At 60.3% G+C, this 22,465-nt stretch overlaps 1 protein-coding gene across 2 annotated transcripts in view; it reads left to right on the top strand.

Annotated features, from left to right (window-relative positions):
* The window catches only part of LASP1 (LIM and SH3 protein 1), a 34,774-nt gene extending 13,660 nt beyond the window's left edge, over nt 1-21,114 (top strand). Inside the window, exons 3-7 of one of the 2 annotated variants that reach the window (XM_074926938.1) lie at nt 6,400-6,484; nt 14,648-14,755; nt 17,597-17,734; nt 17,835-17,960; nt 18,253-21,114. In XM_074926938.1, the coding sequence (XP_074783039.1) occupies nt 6,400-6,484; nt 14,648-14,755; nt 17,597-17,734; nt 17,835-17,960; nt 18,253-18,426 (631 nt within the window). In that variant the 3' untranslated portion in view covers nt 18,427-21,114. Of the gene's footprint in view, nt 1-6,399; nt 6,485-14,647; nt 14,756-17,596; nt 17,754-17,834; nt 17,961-18,252 lie in introns of both variants that reach the window. The other variant, XM_074926937.1, reaches the window with a different exon arrangement.
* Nucleotides 21,115-22,465: the final 1,351 nt, after the last annotated feature.

Genomic DNA, 22,465 nt, shown 5'->3' with positions numbered 1-22,465 from the left:
CTCCATTTTCCCTTCATGTGACTTCTGTTCCCTGTGTGGTTCTCTACCTGTTGGAATAATTTAGGAAGCGAGTGTTCCTGCAGCAGAGGGGGTGCGAAGGGCTCCAGGGCAGGGGGGGGATGTTTTGGGAGCGTACAGGGGCTCTGGCAGCGTGATGCCCCCTCAGCTGCTGGCAGGACACCCCGTCCCCCCCAGACTTGGGGCTCAGGGCCTCATGGAAGCTGCTGTGGTGGCACCAACGTTCCTGCTGGTCCCAGTTTTGGAAGCCTTCAGCTCTGGGCCCCGTGGGCGAGGGTGGCTGGTAACTGCACGGGTGGATCTGGCGTGCGGTGCCCAACGCCGCCTCTGAAAGTGAGGCAGGTTGAGCAATAAACACCCTCCCCCTTCCCTGCTTCCCCAGCCAAGACCTATTTATGGGGAGGGCTGGGGGAGGGCAGCGAGGACCCACAGCTCTGCTCCCTCCTCCGCCGTGACTGTGAGAAGGGGGAGAGCCGGGTCTGCTGCCACGAGCCACCTTCGCCGCGGCTCCCGCAGATGCCCCGTTCCCACGCACGCGCTGCCTCCCGCGCTGCCAACCCAAGGCAATTCACTCGCTGCCTTCTCATTAAGATTTAATTTATTGCTGACTATTACTGTGGCTGATTCTCATGCATAGGAGATGGTTTTCCCCTCTCTGGTGTGTGGCAGGAATCTGGGCGTCTGTGTTTGTACTGGCTGGGCAGGGGAAGCGCCGGCTTTGGCGGTGGGCCGGGGGGGGGGGGGGAACTGTCACTGCTCCTGCATCAGGAACCCCCGACCTTAAATTCCCCAGGGACTGAAATGCCTTTTCGTTATCAGGCAGATCTCCTGAGCTGAGGAAAAAAAAAAAAAGCGATGCCTAATCTTAGGGGAGGACTCTCAACTTGTGCATTGCATCCCACGCCTAGCGCAGACGGACAGATTACTCCTGCCTGCTCACAACAGTCTGTAGGGGCTGAAGGCTGAGTGAAAAGCTGCCTCAAATCCTTGGGAGGTTTCCTCAAAAATCTGACAGAAGCGGAAGCCTAATTCTAGCTCAGGCTGTGTGGTCTATGGCTATCTCTTCCTCTCCCTCGCCAGGCTGTGGCTGTAGCAGGGCACAACCCGCTCTGGGTCTGGTGCTCCTGTAAAAGCAAGAAGCAGGGCTTTCAGCTGTCTTTCAGATTTATTTTTTTTTTCCCCTCCCCTACAACCACGGCTTTTCAATTTCTCTGAGCTCCACGGGGATGAATTTCTCCCGTTTCCAGCCCTCGCAGTGACTGGGGCTTCCCTCCTCCCCGCATCCGGAGGCTGCTGCTGGGGACTCGTCTTCTCCCAAGCGTTATTAGCATGCCCAGGGCATGGGATGCAGTTGCCATGGCAATGGGATGATTTCGACTGGCAGCACCAGCAGATAGTACGGGAGCTTCTGGGCCGTGGCTGAGCTGTAAATGCAGCTCTGGCTGGCGGTGCACACAACTTAAAAATGGCATTTGCCCTTCACGGAGCCATATGTCTCCCTGGGTGGTTGCCCTGCCAGCCTGGGGGCTGCGTGCAGCCTCCAGCTCAGCGCCCTGCAGGGGATGGGGCTGTTAAAATTGGGGATCTCTGTAAAAGCTGCTGCTGAGCAGCAGGAAAAAATCCTCTGGATTTGCGAAGACCCCGGGCAGTGGTGAAGGCGTTTGGTTCTGCTCGTAGGACTGGGACAGAGCTCCGTTCCCATCCCCACGACAGATCTGGGGCTGGTGTGCATCGCCCCACGCCTTCTGCAAATGGAGAATTACTCATCTTGGGAGGGCGTTTGGGGTTTGGGCTGCTTGTCCGTTAAAGGTGGCTGTTTTCTTTGACCTTGCTGTGAGTCCAGTGGTGGCTTCCAAGAAACTCAGGAGGGGGCTCCAGGATGTGAGCGGTACCTCGGGTGAAACGAGACCAGTCTCAGGACTTGTCACCTCCTGCCCCTGTACCCTGAGGGGGGGTGTTCCCGGGTTGGCACCGCTGTTAATTAAACCCCAGCAGCTGCCCGCTGGGTTTGGACAAAGAAAATGCCCATCTCCTGCCCGTGGTGTTTGCTCCTGGCGCTGCCCACCAGGTACCAGCCTCCCCGTAGCAGAAGGGGAAGGGAGTCGTCCCTGGGGGTGGCCGAGGTGCAGCACCCCTTGAGCGAGGGGTGTAAAATGCAAACTCCTGACGCTGCCGTGGCCACCGGAGCTCGCTGGCCGCTAAGAAGGGTTTTTGCCGCCTTTGCGATGACAAAGGGCCCCCTTCTCTCGACGCTCTCTCTTCAGGGTGTGAATGCATTACCCCTGTGCGATCGCAGCAGCCTTTGCAGGAGCCACCTTTGCTAACCAGAGGCCAAACTGGGCCAATGTCATTTAGACCGAGCTCCCCCCTCGCCAGCCCGCCCCGGCTGTTCGTCTCTGCTGGCAGCAGACGGCAGCTGGGGTGGATTTGGTCCCAAGGTGCTTTACTCTGGTTTGCTGCTTCTAAAATCTCCCTCGCCCCTGCAGCTCCACGGCCTTTGCCGAAGCGTCTGCGCCAGAGGGGGGTCAGGCTCTCACCCCCCAGACACCCCCGGCCCCATGGCTCCGGCTGCCGGGAGGGCAGGAGCTGCGGCCGGAGTGTCCAGAGCGCTTCAATAAACCACAACCGGTTCTGCGGTGTGGGGTCTGCCCGGTGTCTCTCGCTCCTGGACCCTCCCGGAGAATCGGATTTTGCCGTTATTGGAGTCTTACTGCAGGAATTTCTCTGCAGCGAGCCGCAGGCGGTAGCTTGCTGAAATATCTGCCTTGATGCTGTATCCCAGCGTGAAGCCTTGACACAGCAGTGCCTGAAGGCAGTGGGGAAGGGAGCCTAAACACACAGTCTTAGATCCCCTCTAATCAGATTAATTTAAACAGAGATTAAACTATATCCTTCAAGCATTTGGTGATCTGTTTGTGGAAAACTGATTCCTGTTCTTTTCGATCTTATTGCTGGATGTTTGGGGGGGGGGCTGTGGAGGGCTCATTCAGGCTTATTTGGCATGGGTATGGCTGCATCGGTGGGGGCTGGTGAGGGGTGGGGGCTGGCTGGGGAGTGAGTTGAAGCTCCTCCAGCCCAACCATAACCCTCCCCCTGACCCTTCCCAGCTCCCCCAGATCCCTCAGCGCTGGCTCAGCCCGACTCTTCAACCCCCCCAGGGATCCCGGGGACTCCCCCCTGCCCTGGGCAGCCCATTCCAACGCCCAACAGCCCCTTCTGCACAGAAATCCTTCCTCAGAGCCAGCCTGACCCTGCCCTGGGCAGCTTGAGGCCGTTCCCATTCTGCTGTCACACCCAGCCACCCATCAGATGCTGCCCATCCCTGCGGGACGCTGGCGTTGACGCAGCCCCTGGCAGCAGCAGGCGGCTGGGGTGGGGGCGATGGGACGCGGCAGCCGGTGACGTCCAGCGGGACGAGGTCTGGAGCAGGGAGGGGGTGGCGTGGTGTTTTGGGGGGGCTGGGGAGGGGAGCAAGCAGCGAGCTGCTGCTGGCGGAGTTGCCTTTTCCCCTTTCTGCAAACCGCATCTGCATTGGTTGGTTTCTCTGTGTGTAGGGGGGGGGTTTCTCTATTTTTTTTCAGCGGGGCTGAGGCAGCTATTTTTATTCTTGAGTTTCCTGCATTGCTGCTTTACTGAGGTATGTGCTGCTCTTGCAGGTCTGCGGTTGCTGATCTATTGCTGTCCTGCTCCGACAGTGCTGCTCGAAGGCAGCAGCTCTCAGCCAGAGCCCCTGGCATGCAGCTGGCCTTCCGCTCGCTTTCCCTCGCCTGGCCACGCTTCGGTCAGCCTTGGGCAGAGGTGCTAATGCTGATTCTCTAAATAGATAGTTGCTAATGTTGGAGCACACCAGCTCCCAAAGCAGAGCTCAGGGGCTTCTTAAAAACCCGTTTCATGTGGTCTGGGAAGGGACAGGAGCTGCAGCCATCCCATAGTTTGCTGCATGGCCCTCGGGTGAGAGCTGGGCTCAGCCACTGGTTGAGCCGCGCGGATGGAAATGTGGGAGCTGGAGGCTGCACAGGCTGAGTTACAGCCCTGGGACTGGGCTCAGGGTTGTGCTCGAAGCCTTCAGCTCCCCGGTTGTCCACTCGCTCCCAGTTCTCGGCGAGGAGCTGCAGTCTGGGTTTAGTGGCCTGCTTAGCCCCGGTCACCTCTTTCAAGAGCTGCTACAGTGAGAGGACAGTTGGATTGCCCGGCTTTGTAAGAAAATTTATCAATTTCTTGCATGTTTTTGAAAGTGAAACAGAGCTGCAGCATGACGTGCTGCCCCGATGCCGTGTGCGTTCAGCCAGGGATGGGGCTGGTGTCCCTGTGCCTCCCACCTGCTCTTCCGTAACTTTCCTAAAATCCTGCAGTTTGTTTCTGCCACCCGGGTTGGGAATCCTGCTTCAACTCTTGTGAAAGAGAAACCTCTGACCCTTTCAAAAGGCAGTTTTCCCCTTCTCGCTCTCTATCTGCACTGTAAACCTGAAGTGCTGCTGTGGGATGTCTTTGGTTTCTCTGCCGTCCTGCGAGAGCAGTTGCCATCTGTTCGGTGCCAGGTTTCCTCTCGGGGCTTTTCCTGGGGAGCAGAGGGCTTTGCCTCCACAGCAGCTGGTGCTGAGCAATCTGGAAACCTTCCTCTTGCAAACTGTTTCCTCTGCACCACGTGTCGGGCTCCACATACAGCGAGGGCGGCTGCCCGGAGCGGGTCTGGCCGTGGGCAAGAGCAGGACCCCGAGTGACGGGCCAGGACGGGAAAACACCGTTACCCCAGTGCTGGGCACTGGTGAGGCCGCCCCTCGATTCCTGGGTTCAGTTTTGGGCCCCTCACCCCAAAAAGGCCATTGAATGACTCGAGCGTGGCCAGAGAAGGGCAACGGAGCTGGGGCAGGGTCTGGAGCACAGGTCTGCTGGGGAGCGGCTGGGGGAACTGGGGGGGTTCAGTCTGGAGCAGAGGAGGCTGAGGGGAGACCTCCTGGCCCTCTGCAACTCCCTGCCAGGAGGGGGCAGAGAGGGGGGGTGAGTCTCTGGAGCCAAGGCCCCAGCGCCAGGCCCCGAGGGAATGGCCTCAAGCTGCCCAGGGCAGGGTCAGGCTGGCTCTGAGGAAGGATTTCTGTGCAGAAGGGGCTGTTGGGCGTTGGAATGGGCTGCCCAGGGCAGGGGGGAGTCCCCGGGATCCCTGGGGGGGTTGAAGAGTCGGGCTGAGCCAGCGCTGAGGGATCTGAGGGAGTTGGGAAGGGTCAGGGGGAGGGTCATGGTTGGGCTGGAGGAGCTGCAAGGGCTTTTCCAACCCGGATGGGTCTGGGATTGATTCTGTGGAGTGCTGGGACTGACCCTGCCACTGCTCAGCGTGAGAGACTCCAGCAATAACCCACCGCTGGGGTCTGGCCCAGCCTGGCTGGAGGCTTTTGCACACTTGGACGTGCCCTGTCACGGCAGCGATGTGCTTTGTGCTGTTTTCTGTGTCTCCGGGAGGTGGGAATGGCCACGTGAAGTTTAACATCTGCTTGGACGGGGCTTGTAGCAGCCTCCAGCTTTAGGATTAGATATTTACTTTCTCCCAGTACCTGAGTTCTTCTCACTGTTGGTTTGTGTCGTCTCTACAAAGGCTGCGTGTGCTTTCAGAAACTGCTGTGTGGCACTCCAGAGCAATGGTGTGGCTTGTAGCCAGACCACGATGGAGGTCTCCTGCTGCTGCTCTCCTCCCATCCCGGGCATGTCCTGAGGATTCGCTGAACGTGTTGAACTGGTGTGGGTGAGAGGTGCAGCCTGTGCCCCAAGCTGGGCATGGTGACGCTGGCATGGGCTATGCCAGGCGTGTGATATTCTGCAGTACCAGGAAACCATCATGTGAGATTTGCGTGGCCGAAACGGCAGTAAAATAAGCAAGTAAAACCTTCTTGGTCCCCTCTGACCTTTCACAGCTGAAACAGGGAAATGGGCAAAGTTTCTGCGTTTGCTTGGGCTAATGTTACCCTCAGGACTGTTTAATGAAACGTTGAAGATGGATTAAGGTCTCTCCAGAAATCAGACAGGCACAAACCTGGAACGGCTTTGTCCCCTGGGGAAAAAAAAAACACCTCCCCTTCCTTTTTTTTGATAAAACTGAGGTTGAGCTGAAGTTAACATGGAGATCGGGAGATACATGTTTCTCACTGGGTTACCTGCTGGGGAGGGCGCTGGGCAGAGGTGAGCGAGCACAGGGAGAAACCCCGTCACCCCCAGTGGCTCCTGCTGCACCCCCCGTGGTGTGTCCCAGCTCGGCTGCTGCTCCCCGGGACGCTCTGGAGCGGGGCCGAAGCCCTTGGAGCTGCTGGGGGGAGGCGCTGGGTGGGAAGGGGCAGCGAGCGTGACCGTGGCCTGCGGGAACGTTGTGACTCATGATCCCCCTTCTCTCTCCAGACACTACCCGAAGCAGTCCTTCACCATGGTGGCAGACACCCCCGAGAACCTGCGTCTAAAGCAGCAGAGCGAGCTCCAGAGCCAGGTGAGCGCGCGGGTCTCTCCTCGCCCCGGGGCCGCCGGACTCTGCCCGCGTCCTCCTGCTCTCTGGTGCTTTCCCCCATCCTCGCCCAGAGGAGGCAGAGGCGGGTTTGGGGTGTGGGTCCCTCCTCGCAGGTCTCACCCATCGCACCTGGGTTTGCTGTTCCTTTCATCCGTGGGTGCTGGGACCTCCCGGAGGTGGGAAGGGTGCAGCAGGCAGTCTGCCTCTCCCAGTCTGTGCCTTGCACCAGTTTACCTTTTCCCAACTGATACAAAATCAGGCGAAATGGCAAACGGCTTCATCTGGACAGGCGTTGACTCTCTAGGCAAGTATTTCAGGTAAACCCAAATCATGTAGGGCTTGAAAGCTCTGGCAAGCAGAAATAAACAGATAGAAGGGATAACGACTGGCACAGATAAGGATTTCTTTCTCTAGTGGGAAGAGAAGAGCCTGTTTGAGAAGGGTGTTGTCAAGACATGTCCCATTTTACCCCCGGAAGGTGTCCCTGGATCAGCAAAAGTCCCCAGCCGTGACGCAGGGCTGTGGGCTGCGTCCTCGCGCCAACGACTCTGGGTGACGGGGTGGGAACCGCGTGGCCCTTGGTCCCTTGGCTGGGGCCAAGGAGCAATCCCCAGGCTCCTTCTCTTACTCCAAGATACCGAGAGCAGAAATGCGAGTATCAGTTTTGCAGAGAAGCAGCCGGAAAGGCAAGGTTGGCCCAGAAAGGGGCAGTTTTGGAGCGTGGGTGACCCTTCTTGTAGGACTTGGCTGTGTTGAAGCGTCTCAGACGATGCCCTGAACCGTCGTCATGAGCTTCGGTGTCGCAGAGCTGCAGGCTGGGGGAAGAGGCGTCCAGCAGCAATTTTGGCTTGAGTCAGCGTCTCACAGGAGAGCACAGGATGTGGCGACTGTTCTGGGAATCTGTTTAGGTTTTTTTTCCTTTGAAAAGGGGCAAAAAGGCTGCTGGGGGTGTTGTCAGCCAGGCACGTTGGCTCGGCTCAGCGTCGTAACGGTCCAGAGGGAGGGGAGCGCGGGATGTGCCGTGGTGTTTTCAGGGTGAGCAGTGATCTTCTGGGCTCAGTGCATCCTCTCCCCGCCGCGCTGTGAAGGATGCAGTGACCTTCCTTCTCTTCCCATTAGCCTGAGAGTGTCGGGAGCTGAGAAGCAGATTCCCTGGGAACGCATCCAGCAGAGGAGGAGGAGGAGGAGGAGGAGGGGGACCCTCAGGACCTCACCTGTTAGAGCTGGTGGTGCTGGTGCCGCCAGCATCGAGTTTTGAAACCTCTGCTTTTGTAAGGTCTCTTCCTCAGAGCCGGTTGCCCAACAGCTCCCTGGCTTGCACAAGTGCAGCTCGGCTCGAGCTTAGAGCTAGAGCTCAGCCTGGGGCTGGCTTTGTGTTTCCTAGAGCGGTTAAGGGGAGACACAGTTGCTTTTCCATGGTAACAATCGAGATAATGCTGCAGCGAGTGGTCCGGACTCTCCAGCGCTGTTTTTACAATGGATTCAGGCTCTTCGTTAGTTGTTGCTTATTAAAGGAGACCTTGGGGAGGGAGCGTGCTCTGCTGCCTGGGCTTTTCCGTAGCTGGTTGGGACTTTCAGCTCCTTGCGGTGTGTGGGAGGTGACTGGAGGCAGAGCCAGCTGCCTTGCAGGGGAGGGGGTGTCTCTTCTTTTGAGCCTGCACCTCCAGAAGTTGGTGTCTCCAAGTCAAATGCCAGCAGGACCGCTGTCCCCGTCACATCCCGCTGGTCCCCTGGACACTGGGGGCTGGAGCGGGGGCAGCACAGGGCTGGAGGAGCCTTCGGCACGCTCCCGGTTGCGTGTCAGAGGAGGGGCTGGGGTGCAGGCAGAGGCTTCCCGTTTCCCAGACGCCAGCACCCCACGTTTTCAGTGCTGGTTTCACACCAGGATGAGCTGCAAAGTGGGATGTCTCGGAGTGGGAGGGGGTGGAGGGTGCTGGGGGGGTGCTGGCAGAGCCCCTGCGGAGAGGGGCTGGGAGGGACGCGGGAGCAGTGGGAGGGAGGTGGCAAACCTGAACCAGGTGGACACTGCCAGGCTGAATCGCCCCGAGCCCTGGGGAGGAGAGATCCCAAACACACTTCAGATAAGATCTTAATTCCTCTCTGCCTTTGTTCTGCCTACAAAGGGAGTCTCCTATTTTCCAAGCGCCAAACATTTGTATTTCTTGAAGCGCTCTAGCTAAAGCACCAGCAGCTTTATTGACAGTCCCTTCTTACTAATTGCAGAGCTGAGCAAACCCCTGGGGACGGGAATAGGTCACCTCAGCCCTTCCAGAGGCAGCGAGGAAGGGGGGGAGGAGGTGTTCAGAGTCTTGCAAATTAACTGGAGGAACTGGAGCTGTTCGCCGAGACAGGGAAAGGCTTGTGGAGAAGGGCTGGCTGGGCTCTGCAGCGGTGACAGCCTGGCAGGAGGGCTTCGGTGCTCCCGTCTGCCAGTTCCAGTGCCACCTAAAAGCACGTCCTGGCTGGCACTGCTGGGGCAGGCAGTAAAATCCCTCGTGGAGTAAGGTCAGGGTGATGCGAGCAGTCGTATCGTGCCTTCAGGCTTGCACTTCGCCAGCCAGACTCAGCCGTTGGAGCCTTTGGTCCTCGATGTGAGGCTCCCCCCAGAGCGTGTCCCTGCGGGGAGGCTGTGGCTGGGGGCTGCACTCGGGGACAGGAGATCCCTGGGTCTGTGGCCTCTGCCAGGGATTCCTAACCCGTGGAGGGTCGTTCTCCGGCCGTGGGAGGGATATTCCCCAGCACTTCTGCCCGTTCCTCTGGGCCAGAGCTGCTGGGGAGCTGCTGTCCTCGTGGGTGACCCTGAGGGGGCTGATCCCATATTTCCTCCCACCAAAACTACCCTTGTTTGTCCAGCGCGGTGTGACTGGAAAAGCCGGTTGTTCGCCGGAGGGTGGGGACGGGGCAGCTGCGTGCCGAGCCGGAGCGGGTTCATGTCGCTCCCGATGCCTCCGCTATTTGTGTCGGGTGAGGAGGCGTCTCCTGCTCCGGTCACTGGTAGACGCTGGATAATGATGTCTTGTGCAGCTAAACGAGTCTCCAAAGTGACAGCTTTTACGCCTGCAGCCTTCTCTAACAGCCCACGTGTGGCAAGAAAATTGTAGGTTCCCGTCCTGTGGCTCCTTTTTCAAACTCTTAAAATGGGTGGTTTTGGGCACAGCCCTTCCTGCCAGAGGGTGGAGGCTCCCGTGGTGTGGGAGGCAGGTACCCACCTCCCGTCCCTCCTGCAGCCCCACGGCCGGCACCTCGGGGAGCTGCTGGTGGCGTTGAGGATGTGGATGTAAGCGGGGTTTAACTGCTTGAGCCGAGACCTGCGAGGGGTTGTCATGTGTGAAGGGCTGTTCTCCGGCTCCCTTCGGAGAACGCGTGGATGCACCAGTCGTCGCTCTCCTTCCCATTGCCTCTGGGAACGTGATTTTTTGGGCCCCTCACCCCAAAAAGGCCATTGAATGACTCGAGCGTGGCCAGAGAAGGGCAACGGAGCTGGGGCAGGGTCTGGAGCACAGGTCTGCTGGGGAGCGGCTGGGGGAACTGGGGGGGTTCAGTCTGGAGAAGAGGAGGCTGAGGGGAGACCTCCTGGCCCTCGGCAACTCCCTGCCAGGAGGGGGCAGAGAGGGGGGATGAGTCTCTGGAGCCAAGGCCCCAGCGCCAGGCCCCGAGGGAATGGCCTCAAGCTGCCCAGGGCAGGGTCAGGCTGGCTCTGAGGAAGGATTTCTGTGCAGAAGGGGCTGTTGGGCGTTGGAATGGGCTGCCCAGGGCAGGGGGGAGTCCCCGGGATCCCTGGGGGGGTTGAAGAGTCGGGCTGAGCCAGCGCTGAGGGATCTGGGGGAGTTGGGAAGGGTCAGGGGGAGGGTCATGGTTGGGCTGGAGGAGCTTCAGGGGCTTTTCCAACCCGGATGATTCTGGGATTCTGTGAATTGTGGATCCCATTTTCTTACAATGGGATGAAGTGTGGATGTGGCGCTGTCTGCCTCACTCAGCTCTTCCATCCAACATGTAGCTGAAACTTGGCCACGAGCGGAGTGACAGGAGTGGGGGTGTGGGTTGGCAGCTGGGGCAGGAGCGATGGATCTTCACAGCCCTTTGCACAGCGCTGAGCTGGTGCCCTGTGAAGGCTCGGCGGGATGTACCGAACCGTGCGTTTCTGTCCCTCTTTGTCACCCAGGGTCACCTGCACTCTAGTTTCTGCGGGAGCAAAGGGAGCAGGACCTCGGCAGCGTGGCTGGAGCACGGACTCATGCCTCTCCAAGTGCAGCCTGTGCTGGCGGTGGGATTCCCCCGTGGCCGGGGGTCGTGGGTCACCTCTCCCCCCTCCCCAGCACTGCCTGCCAGACTCCTGCCTGCACAACCCCATGCCCGTGTAAGGCCAGGGAGCAGCTGAAAGGTGCCTTGTCTGAACGTTTCCTCCCTCCGTTCCGGCCTTTTCGCTCAGCCCTGACCGTGGCTGCAGCCCGGCAGGACCCGGCCACTCCTGTGCCAGGAAGGGCCGTGGATCCTGTTAAATTGCCGTTCCCCTGCTGAGCGTGGGGACAACATCTGCCCCGTGACCTCCCTTGCTTCCTCCCAGCATCGCCCCAGTGCTCGTGCCACGCTCTGGTTTCCGTGGCCGGGCGTGCTGGGGTGCAGGAGCCCCAGCGAGCTGGGAGCACCAACCTTGGACGTGTGTTTTGGGGGAGACCTGCCCCCATGTACCAGCATCTTCCCCCACGACTCCAGGGTTGGGTTCGCCCCTGGGTCGGGTCCCCCCACCCTGCAGTCAGGCATCCCCATATGGCTTTTTTTTTTTCTTAGGGCCAAGTTCCTGTATCCTGGAAGTTAGAGGGGTAAAAAACCCAAGGAAGGTGGAGGGGGTGGGATTTAGGAGGGTGAAAATACAGAACTTCTCAAAAGGAACTGCTTAGCCTTGTGATTAGTTTCTCCCTTGGTGACTCTTTATCTTTCTAGCCTGGATTTCTTACAGCTCATCAACTTGTGTGTTTGCAGCCAGCGTGGGCGCCCGGTGCCCCCTCCTCGGGGCAGGCTGGGCAGGAGGCTGCGGGATGAACCCTCCGAGCAGCATCTCCAGGCACAACGGCAGGGCCAGCATCCCACGCCCAGGCTGCAGAGCTCCCAGGGAAAACAGCCTTTACTGAAAGCAGAGCAGATAAAGGACAACCACGGCCCCTCTGCCCGCCTGGCGCTGGGGCTGACTCACCCCCTCCTGATCCCCTCTCCAGGTCTGCGTCATCGGTTTTATGTCACAGCTCTGTTAAACCCTCGGTTCCTCGTGCCCCATGGTTAACACCTCGAGGTTGCTCCTTCCTAATGGGTGATGTTTGAGATACGTTCTCTACCACAGCTAGCAAAAGTTGGGGTTTTTTTTTCTCCTTCTTATTGTTTCCAGCAAAAGGAGGCTTCTGCCTTGAAACTGGTCTCGTGTCCTCGGTGCTTTGGCATCTCGGTTGTATTAATATCCACCCAGCGTGGCTTCTGCAGCCCGGTCCATTAAGCCTTTGCTTTCTCGTGTCACATCAGAGTTAGAAATTTCACGTGGCTCGTAGATCATACCATCTGCGTGAGAGTTTCTGTCACCCCCCATGGCTGTGCTGAAGGTGTAGAGGCTGTGCTTCCAACGCTTGCATTTCTCCTGGTTTGCAGGACGGGGAGAGGAAATGCTGGGGTACCCACACCTCCCCCCTGCAGCCCACACTGAGCTCCCGTGAGCCTGCCAGCACCCGGCGCAGAGCTGCCGGCTGATCCCTTCCTGCTCCCGACAAAACCCTCGGAGCCGCAGGCGCTGCAGCCCCCCCCGAGCCACCCCAGGCCAGCCGGGGCAGGGGCTGCACGGAGCTGGCCTGAGCCTCTGCAAAATGGAAACCGCCGTGTCTGACTTCCCCTGGATAGCTCGTTTCCCGTTTCTGAGCAGCGCGGCAGCGGGAGCTGCTCCGTGCTGCCCTGGCTGCCTCCAGCCCCGGGGGGGTCTGACCTGGGCGCATCAGTGCGGCCCCAATGCTGCCTGCCCCTGCCTGCTGTGCCAGGGCCGGCGCTGGAGCCAGGCAAGGCCACGGGAGAGCCCAGATGGCAGCAGAGGTGTGTCTTGGCTTCTCCAGAAGATATTATCACATGTTTGGCAGCTTTTTCCTGAAAGGTGTTTCCAGGCCCAGCTGGACGTGCTGTCTGGATGGGAGGCAGATATGTGAGGTCTGAAGGAGTGTCTCTGTAGGAGTGTGTGTCGGGGAGAAATCAGCTTTATTCCGCCCCCTCCGCCGTGCTGCCGGTTCTCTGCGTCCGAGCTTTATCTTGGCGCGGCACGTGAGCGCGGTGCCGGTCTGCAGGCAGAGCCCTCGTCCTGTGAGCTCGCTGTCTGTGGGGCCAGCCCGGCTTCCCGGCCCACTGTCCGTCTGTCTGGCGGGCTGCCGTCCTGCTGCGGGACGGGAAGGGTTACGGGAAACTGCCTGCGCTGGCCAGACACCAGCGTGTGCTGGGCTGAGCATTTCCCTTGCTTGGGGAGGGATGCGGCGGCTGCTCTCCCGGCCTGCTCCGTCAAAGAGGGCTCCTGCTCTGCTCCTCACACCCCCAGCACCTCTGTCCCACTGCCCGCAGCCTCCCCCCGGCCCGAGGGGGTGGGCATCGGCCCCACATTGCACAGGCAGAGCCGAGCCGCCGGGCCCAGGTTTGATCTGCTCCGTGAGAGGCGGTGGTGACCTTCCCCCTGCGGGGACAACACACAACTGCCCGCAGGGACCGGGGAGGTGAATCCCCGGGAGGCTCTTTGCTTCCCAGATAGGCAGAGGCAGCTCTGACAGTCATTGGAGGAGGGTCAGATCCCCACAAAGAGGATGGAGGAGGTTGGGGTGTCTCTCTCTGCACGTCTGCTCCCCCCCCTCCATGAGAACGGGGCGTCTTTCTGGCCGCTCGGATCTGAAAGTCAGCAAAGCTGCTGTGTTGGGGCGGGCCAGGCAGCTGGGTGCTGTTTCCTTCCCCGTTGGAGCCATCGAGGCAGCGGTTGGGTTTCAGCCTCTGCAGAAGCTGCTTCTGCTTCTGGGAGACATGGGTGGGTGGGAGCAGCGTCCTGCGCAGAGCGGGGCCAGCGGGGACTGGGGTGGGACCGGCAGCCCCCGGAGCTGAGGCTGCTGAGGGCTGGGAGCACGTCTGGGCTCTCGCCGTGAGACCTCATCACTCTACAGCTCCCTGAAAGGACGTTGTGGAGAGGCTGGGGCTGGGCTCTCCTCACGGGTCATTAGTGATAGAACAAGGGAACGGCTTGAAACTCCAACAGGGGAGGGTCAGGCTGGGCATGAGGAGAAAATGTTTCCCAGAAAGAGCGGTCAGAGAGTGGAACAGGCTGCCCAGGGAGGGGGGGCAGTTTAGGGGTCGTTTGGATGAGCTGTGGGGGGATGTGGGGTAGGGGAGAACTTTGTAGAGTCAGGCTGAGAGTTGGACTCCATGATCCCAAGGGTCTTCTCCAACCTGAATGATTCTGGGATTCTGTGTTAGCTCCCTCCTGGGAGAGCTGGAAACCCCGGTCTTAAAGCTGTGTAGAGTTATATTTAAAAAAAACAAAACAAAACAAAAAAGCACAACAAAAACCAGCACAACAGAAAACGGGGACTATTCAGCTCCTGGGTGTGATGGGAAGGGATGCTGATGTCAGTGTCTGGCAAACAGAAATGAGGATGCTTGTTTTGCCAGCCTCCACCCTCCACCCTCTGGTTTTGTTCTGGTCTTCTGGGTGTATTCCTTCCCAGAGCAGCCGAACGGCCCCTGAGGTGGACGTGCCTTTGTTGGGGTGTAGCTCGTCCAGTCCTCGGGGCCCTCCAGCAGGCTCCAGCTCGCCGTGGGTCAGTTGCTCTGTGGTACGTGTCTGGGGTGCGCTGGTAGCCCACAGGAAATTCAGAGTAAATCTGAGTTACCCCAGCCCCCGCTGAGAGAGAAACAAGATCAGCAGATGCATAGGAAGTTGTCTGTGTGTTGCAGCTCTTGGCAGTACCCCCTTTTGCTATTTCTGGGTACGCTGGGGGGTCTCCTGAGCAAGGCAGAGGCCCCGCTAGAAAGCTGCTGCATCTCATGAAGCACGTGGGTCACGGTGAGGAGCTGTTGCTGAATCCAGCTGCTGTGCACACCAGTTTTCCCCCGTGTTTAAATCTGTTTTTTCATGTTTGTCCCCAGATTCGCTACAAGGAGGAGTTTGAGAAGAACAAGGGGAAAGGCTTTAGCGTGGTGGCTGACACCCCGGAGCTGCAGAGAATCAAAAAGACTCAGGATCAGATCAGCAACGTGAGTAGCTTCTAATCTCTCCGCGTGTGATATTGCCGTGACCTCCCGCCCGCCGGAGGAGGCTGTGGGGGCTCTGCATCGTGGAAGCCCGGCAGCGTTCATTCTCCAGCGCCTTTGCCCGGGCATCTTGTGCCCCTCTTGCTCCTCTCCCAGCTGCTCCATGCTGGCAGATGCTGCCGCCGGGTCAAGAGGGGCATCCAAGTCCCCAGGAGCTCAACTCCACACGGACTGTGAGAAGCGAGAAGGGGAGCAGCGGAGCGTGGCACTTGCGGGGGGCAGCCGTGGCCCGGGGACAGCCCCTGGTTGTCACCGTAACCCCTCACCCCTTGCTGCTCTCCCTGGTTTGGGTCTGTGTGTGGAAGCACCAGCTCTTCCTCCCGTCCCTTTGCAGCTGGGACCGTCCTCTGCCCGGCTCCGCCTGCCCCGACCCCTCCTGACGCCCGCAAAGCCCCTTCCAGCCGTCCGGCTCTCGGGCCCCTTGGCTGCAGCTGCTGTCGTTGGTTCGTGCCAAGGCCACGGACAGTCCCCAGGGTCCCTGTGGCTGCTGTCACCCGCCCCGAGAGTGGGACAGGCAGCACCAACCGCTTTCTCACCTACATGCCACCAGAGCAGCCTTGCAGGGAGCTCCTCGAGGTCCCTTGGCCACGCACAGCTTCCCTGACACCCAGGGGTTGCGCAGCACCATCTCCATCCTCCCGTGACCTTCTGGGAGGGGAGATCCTGTCTGCAAGAGCCTCAGCCCTTAAAATTTAAAACCCTGCCTAAGTTCAGTGGCAGCTGGCTGGGCAGCTCACGCTTCCCCCAGCAGCCTCCGTCCACATCCAGGTGCTGGTGGCAGCCGTGGACGCCTGCGCGTTGCCATGGCAAACGAGGAGGATGCAGCTCCGCTCGCACGTAGAGCTGCGGCACTGGGTGCGGCGGCGGGGGGGTTATATCTGTCCCCTGCCCAAACTCAACCCTGCGCTCCCAGGCGACGCAGCGCAGGAGCCCGCGGTGGCATCTGCCTCCAGCAGAGCGCGGGGACTTAATTAACCTTTAGCCATCAGCAAGCGTCACGCGTGTTCCTTATCAAACACCCGGAGCTGGGGGAAGGCCGGCGGCTTCCCCCTGACCACTAAACGCCCCCCCCCAAGCTTTGCGTGAGAAACCTCTCGAGCATCCACTCGACGGCGGCTGCTGCGAGCTCCTCCCCTGCTTCCAGCCCCGCAGGGCCCTGAGCTGCTCCCGCTTTTCCATCCCTGTCTTGGAGACAAAGCCCCTGGGGTGGGAGCTGCTGGGTGGCCGGGGAGGGGGGGTGAACAGGGAGAGGGAGGCGGGTGCCCACGGCGGGGGCTGGCAGAGGCAAGCCGGGGAATGCCCGGTGGGGCAGGAGGAGGTGGTTTATTCCCTCTTCTGATCCCGTTGTGCAGCTCTCTGGCAAGCACTGGTCTCTCCTGGGGGAGCCGCGGGATCTCACCTGCACACCCACCCCCAGGACAGCAGGGGCTGGGGAAGGCAAGGGACTGGCTGGAAGATTTTTTCCGGGGGGCAGGTTTTCGGTGGGGTGTGAGCTGGCAGGAGATGAGCACAGCTTCCCTGCCCTGGCACGGGGCTCTTACAGAAAGCACCTCTTTTTTTTTTTTTTTTTTTTTTTTTGAGAGAGAGACAGAGAGAATCTGTGGAGGTTTGGGGGCCATTAAATAACAGAGCAGAGAGATGGGGCCGTGTCCCTCTGCTCGGCCCCTTTCACCCCCTCTCGGCCATGGGAGCGTTTTTCAGCAGCTTCCCCACGAGCATCTGGCCGCCAGCCTGGGGTTGCAGTGACCCACTTCATAAAGACCGAGAAACAAACCCCCTCTCCCTGCAGAAAGCCCAGCTCGGCGCTCAGCGGATCCGCTCCCAGGGGTGCAGCTGGGTGGGCGCACGGGCAGCAAAACTGGGGGGCCGGGGGGGGGGGCTGCCCGGCACAGCCACACTCACTGGGGCCCCGATGCAGCATGGAGGAGCCCCAAACCGCCCCGTGGTGCTGCCCGTGGGGAAACCCTCCCGGCAGCGGAGCTGCGCAGAGCCTGAGCCTTGGGCTGCCTGAAGCAGGGGGGAGCGGGATGCTCCCCCCAGGGTGTCCTTCCCAGGACGGGGGGGGCTCTGCTCCGGGCTCTGCCTGCGCCGAGAGCCTGCTGTAGTGCCCTTCAGTAAATAACTGTTTAACCAGCAGACAAATGGGCTCCAGGTGCTTTCCGATGGCAATGCATTCATTAACACAAGTGCCTATTAATTTTTACACCCACACCCAGGCAGTTGGGTTAACCACTGCGGGGGGGGGCCCCCTGTGCTGGCTGTGGGGGAAGGCTCCGTCCGATGCAGCTGGTGTGTTTGGTGGTATCTGCCTTGAGTCTCCCGCAGCAAAACCCCCCGAGGCCCTCTCAGGCTTCAGAGAGACCTGGGGGTAGATGTTGGAGCGGTTCCTCTGTGGCATCTGCTGAGCCTTGGGGGGGGGATTTGCTCCGTGCTCCTGCAGCCTGGGGGCTTGGGAGCCTGGTCTTGAATCTCACCCACGCCTGAAAAAAACACATCTCCCACCCACAGGACGCTTAAACCTCCTCCTTTCTGTGCCACAAAGGGGTCTAAGCAAACGTCCCCATGGCCTGGGGGAGATGTGGGGGAAGAAGCCCCCCTGGGAGGTTGTGAGGTGGCTGGTGCCGAGTCCTCAGTGGCAAAAAAAAATGAGCCGAGACGAGGTGAAGGACGTTGCTGACGCCGAAGGGCCGTGGGAGCTGCTGCCAGGGCTGGGGCCGGGCTCAGCCTGGTGGCCCGCGCCGCAGGGCTGCGCTCTGACCTCCTCTTCCTCTCCTGTCGCTGTAGATAAAATACCACGAAGAGTTCGAGAGGAGCAGGATGGGCCCGAGCCCCAGCGAGGGTGCTGAGCTGGAGCGCAGGAACTCCCAGGAGAGCGCCAATTACCGGAGACCCGCAGAGCAGCAGCATCAGCCGTCTCACCACGTCCAACCCAGCAACCCAGGTAAGGCGGGGGGGGTGCTGCGGGCACCGCTGGCGGCTCTTTGCGAGGGGCTTTGCTGTGTCCCCCACGTCCCAGCACCAGCTCCGGGTAACAGACCCCGTCTGTCCCCCTCCCCAAGGCTACCAGCAGCCATCGTCTCAGTCCTACGGCTACAAGGAGCCTGCGGCACCGGCCTCGACACAGCGCAACGCTCCTTCTGGAGGGGGGGTGAGTACAGCCCCGGGGCTCACAGCCCCAGCACCAGCCCCCCGCCAGGGTCCGGGTTTGCTGCGCTTGCTCCCCGCCCCGGTGCAGGGGAGGCGCAGGTGTGTAGCGCCGGGTGCCGGGTTTCCACGTGCACGGGTGCTGCTGGCGCCGGCGTCCCTGCGCGGCGCCCGGTGAGAACCTCCCGGATCCATCACAGCTCCCTGCCCCCGGAACCCCCCCGGACGGCAGCTCTGTCCGTCCGGGGCAGGGCCCGGGGAGGGTCTGTGCCCGCTGACCCCTCTTCTCCCCACAGAAGCGTTTCCGCGCCGTCTACGATTACAACGCGGCCGACGAGGACGAGGTCTCCTTCCAGGACGGCGACACCATCATCAACGTGCAGCAGATCGACGACGGGTGGATGTACGGCACGGTGGAGCGCACGGGCGACACGGGCATGCTCCCCGCCAACTACGTGGAGGCCATCTGAGCGGCGGGAGGGGACGGGGCCCGTGGCTGACAGCCGAGCCCCCAGCCCACACCGGCCCCCCCCGTGTGTGTGTGTGTGTCCGTCTCTCTGTCCCAGCATCCCTTATCCCGCCCGCTCCGGCATCGCCCGCCGGAGCCGCGTCCTGACACCCCGGTTACTCTGTGTTTCTGCAGCCCTCTCCGGTTTCTCTTGCCAATTTAGCTTTGTTCTAGCTCTGTCGGGACCGAGGGACTGTCTGCAAGGGATGTTGGGGGCTCGAGAGACCAAACCGCTGCAGCTTTCCCTCTCCTTCGGTCTCCCTCCTCTCCAGCCCTCCCGGGCGCTCCGGTGTTTCCCGGGACCCCAGCAAAGGGGGGAGGAGACCGTCTTAGGACCAAATTCCCCCCGCTGTGGCGGGGATGGGCGATGTCTGGGTGGACGAGGTGGGGGATGCTCGTCCCAAGGGCTGCCCTGGGCTGACGGGAGGGACGGGCTGGCAGCCTCCACCCTGCCCCGCTCGGGCTCTGGCTTGTCCCGTTGCTTTTCCCGGCTCCTCTGTGCCGTGTTTCCATTCAGTCTTCGCTCCCTTCAGTCCTCCAAACAGAAAAACGTTCGCAATTAAAATCTGAAGCTAAATCTTAAGCTAAATCTTTCTCCTTGGGTTTCAGAGCGGCTGCTCTGGACAGGCCTGGAGGCAGCTCTTGCTGCTTCTGCCTGGGGCTCTGGCTTCTTCCTTCGGCCTCCCCGATCCGTCCGGGGCTGAGCCGGGGCCGTGCTGGTGCGGGAAGCGGAGCAGCCGCAGCGTTGCTTCGCCCAGAGGCTGCTGCTCCCGCTCGAGGGCTGGAGACGGGCCGGGCTCCCCGCTCCTCTGCGCTGGGGGGGAGCACTGTGACACCAAGACCTCAAGTCCCCCCTGCAGCTCCAGCTTTCTTTGGGGGTCCCCTGGGCCCCACCTTCTGGGGCAGCCTCTTCCTCTTAGTGCTTGCTCCCCAAATTCACTCAGAATCTTCCTCATTTTCTCTTGCTGCTGCTGGGCTGAAGGGACCCTCCTGAGCCCTCCACCGGCTGGGTGGATGGTCTGGGGAGCCGGCAGGATCAGCCCCCATCCCTGTGCCTCTTCTGAGCTGCGTGTGAAAGATCCTCCCCCTCTGCCACCATGCTAGGGACCGTCCTGGGTGACTGTCCCCTCTGGCAGCTCGGTCTTGAGTGGCAGAGGCCGGGGTTTGGCACCCCGAAACACCCTGCACCTCTTGTTGGTCCCCAGCAAGACACAGGATCACGTTGTGGACCAAAATCTGGCAGCACATCCCTGTCCCCTTCTTGTTTGGGCTCCAGAGGTCCGAGAGCTGGACAGGGACAGGTATAACTGGAAGCCTGTGCGGGGAGGGTGGGAGCAGGATGCTCTTCTCCCGGGTCACAGAAGCCGAAGGGGCGGTGGTGATGCCGTCGTGCTGCCTCCAGCTCTGCGCTGCCCTGTGCCCGCTCACAGCCCCGGCTCTGCCCGGCCCACGGGCATGGGGCAGCCGGAGGGGACTGTCCCCTTGGCGGGCTGCTCGGGGCTTGGGCTGCGCTTCCAAGGGGAAGCTGCTGCTTTTGCTATTCCCAAAGGAAAAGAGGGAATTAAGGGACCAAAGTGGCCAAGTTGAGCCATTCCTTGGCTCTGGGGACACATCCTGGGGGATGGTCTCATGGAGAGGGAGAGGATCCCACTGCCTCGTGCTTGCAGTCCCCTTTCTCAGAGCACACGGGGCTGCAGAGCTGGTTCGTGGGTGATGCTGGGGTCGGGGTGACCAGAGTTGGGGTGACCGGAGTCGGGGGCTGCTGGAGCAGATGCTGTTCTGGCAGGGAGGGGGTTCCAGCAGGGCAGAGACCCGCTGGGAGGGCAGGAGCCAGGGACAGGGGAGCGTTTTGCTCCTGGCTTGTTCCCCAGTTGGCTGCAACGGGATGGGGGGAGATGGGGACTCCTGGCACCGTCATCCCCTCGGGGTGAAAACGGGACCCCAGAAGCTGCCAGGATGGGCTTTACGGGATGGGAATCCCGTTTGGTGCTAAAACAAGCGAGCACAAGAGCAGGGGAGAGGGGGTGGCTGGGCAGGGGGGGAGTCCACATCTCCCTGCTAATCCTCTTCTTAATCACGTTCTTGTCTGGGATTGGGGGGGAGTATCAATGTGAATAAACCGTTTTTTAATGGACCAAATAACACAGGCAATTACGTTTTGGTATATGGACCTTTTTTTAATGCTACCTTGAAACCATTGTCCTAATTCTCCCCTCCCATGCCCTGCCTCTTCTCCCCTGCCATGGGAAACAAACCTCTTACTGCTTGATTTATGCCTTTTCTCTCGACTTATGCACTTTTTTGCCTTTTTTCATAGCTGAAAAGCACCTAAACCTGTATTTAAAATAAATAAATAAATAAAATAGTAAAAAAAAAAAGAAAAAAAGAAAAATTAAAAGCTAAATTGCTTCTCATCATGTGTAAAATAGACCTCGTCCATCCCAGCTTCCCCGGTTGCGTCTCAGTGCTGAGCTTAGAACGTGTTTTCTTCTGGATCCGTTGCTTGATTGTGTACTCCTTCCCATCGGGTTGAACACCACCAATAAAAAACGTTATTTGGCCTTTTTAACCGAACCATCGAATGGAACAAACCAACCGATTCTCTTCCCGGTTTACTCGAATTAAAAATAAAAGTATAATTTTTACCTGCCGATTGTGCCGGGTTTGATTGCGGTCGCTTTTCTGGCTGTTTTCCTGCTCCTTTTGGACGTGGTGAGGGTTCTCAGGTCTGGGGGAAGCTGCCAGAGCTGGGCTCCTCATCTCTGCCTGGCTGCCCTGGGAGTGGGAGACGCTGGGAGCCCACCTGGGACGCAGCTTCTTGACTCATCCCTTGCTCTCGGCGTGGCTGGAAGCCAAGGGATGCGCTTGGAGCCCGCCTGCAGTGTGTCTGGCTCACGTGCTGCGGCCACCCGGGAGATCAGCCTCGAAATTCAGCCCTGAACCACGTTGGAGAAACCCTCGTGGAGGCGCAGGTGATGCCTCCCCGCTTGCTGACGCGCTTTGGGGTCTCGGTCTGAGAGGCCAGAGGCTGGGCACAGCGTGGGGCTGGGATGTGCTGGGGTTCAGGCGTGCTGGTGCCCGCTCCGAGGCCAGACCCCCGCAGGGAAATGCTCAGCTTTGCTGCGGGCAGCGTAGCACGGGCGCCGGGTCCCGTCTCTGGGGACGCAGCACCGTGACAGCCGGGCCCTCAGGACCCAGCCAGTGCTGGTGCTCCGAGCCCAGCTGGCCACGGCTTAGCTCGGCCGCTGCAGCCTCTCGAGGTGGGATTTTCAGCAATTTACACTGTTCAGCAGTGGGAAAAGAAAATCTTGAAGGTGTTGGGGATAACAGTGGTATTTGCATCAGCAGCACTAGCCAAAAAAAATTAAAATAGAACGGCTCCGCGGCTGTTGCTGCTCACTTAAAACCGTGTTGCTTTAAACCGTGCTGAAGCAGGTGGTGTGACACCGAAGGCAAAGGACGCTGCGTCCCCCAGACCCTGAAAGGTGAGAGTTCACAGGGGTCCCGACCGATCGCCACGGCTTTGTGGTGCCCAAAGCTCATCTTTGCTTCTTCCCCCATAGGGTGGGCCCTTCCCCAGCTGCAAACAGGGGGGGTCACATCACCGTAAGCACCCCTAAACCGGGCAGCAGTTTGGGTAGGAAGCAGCAGGGCTGAAGCAGACGGTGCCTCCTGGGAGCCCCACTCGGGGCTGCGCGAGGGCTCCGCCGCCCGGGCGAGGCCGAAGCCCCCTCTGACCGCCTCTCTTTGTCCCTTTATTTTCCGCCTGCCTGCAGGAAAGCGGCTCCGTCAGCTCCGGCATCATCTCTCCATCCTGAGCAGAGCGAGAGCCGTGCTCGGCCTGGGAGGGGAGGGAGGACGCAGCGGCTGAGCCGCGGGGGCTGGCGAGCGGAGGAGCATCCCCTCTCCACGCCGCGGGGAGCCCGGCAGCCCCCGCCCCACCGGCTCCTCGCTCGCCATGCTGGATATTTTCATCCTGATGTTTTTTGCCATCATCGGCC

Source organism: Athene noctua, chromosome 25 (genome assembly GCF_965140245.1).
Source record: "Athene noctua chromosome 25, bAthNoc1.hap1.1, whole genome shotgun sequence".
NCBI lineage: Eukaryota > Metazoa > Chordata > Aves > Strigiformes > Strigidae > Athene > Athene noctua.
Note: the sequence above shows the minus strand (reverse complement) of the source record. Positions and strands in the feature narration are given on the sequence as shown.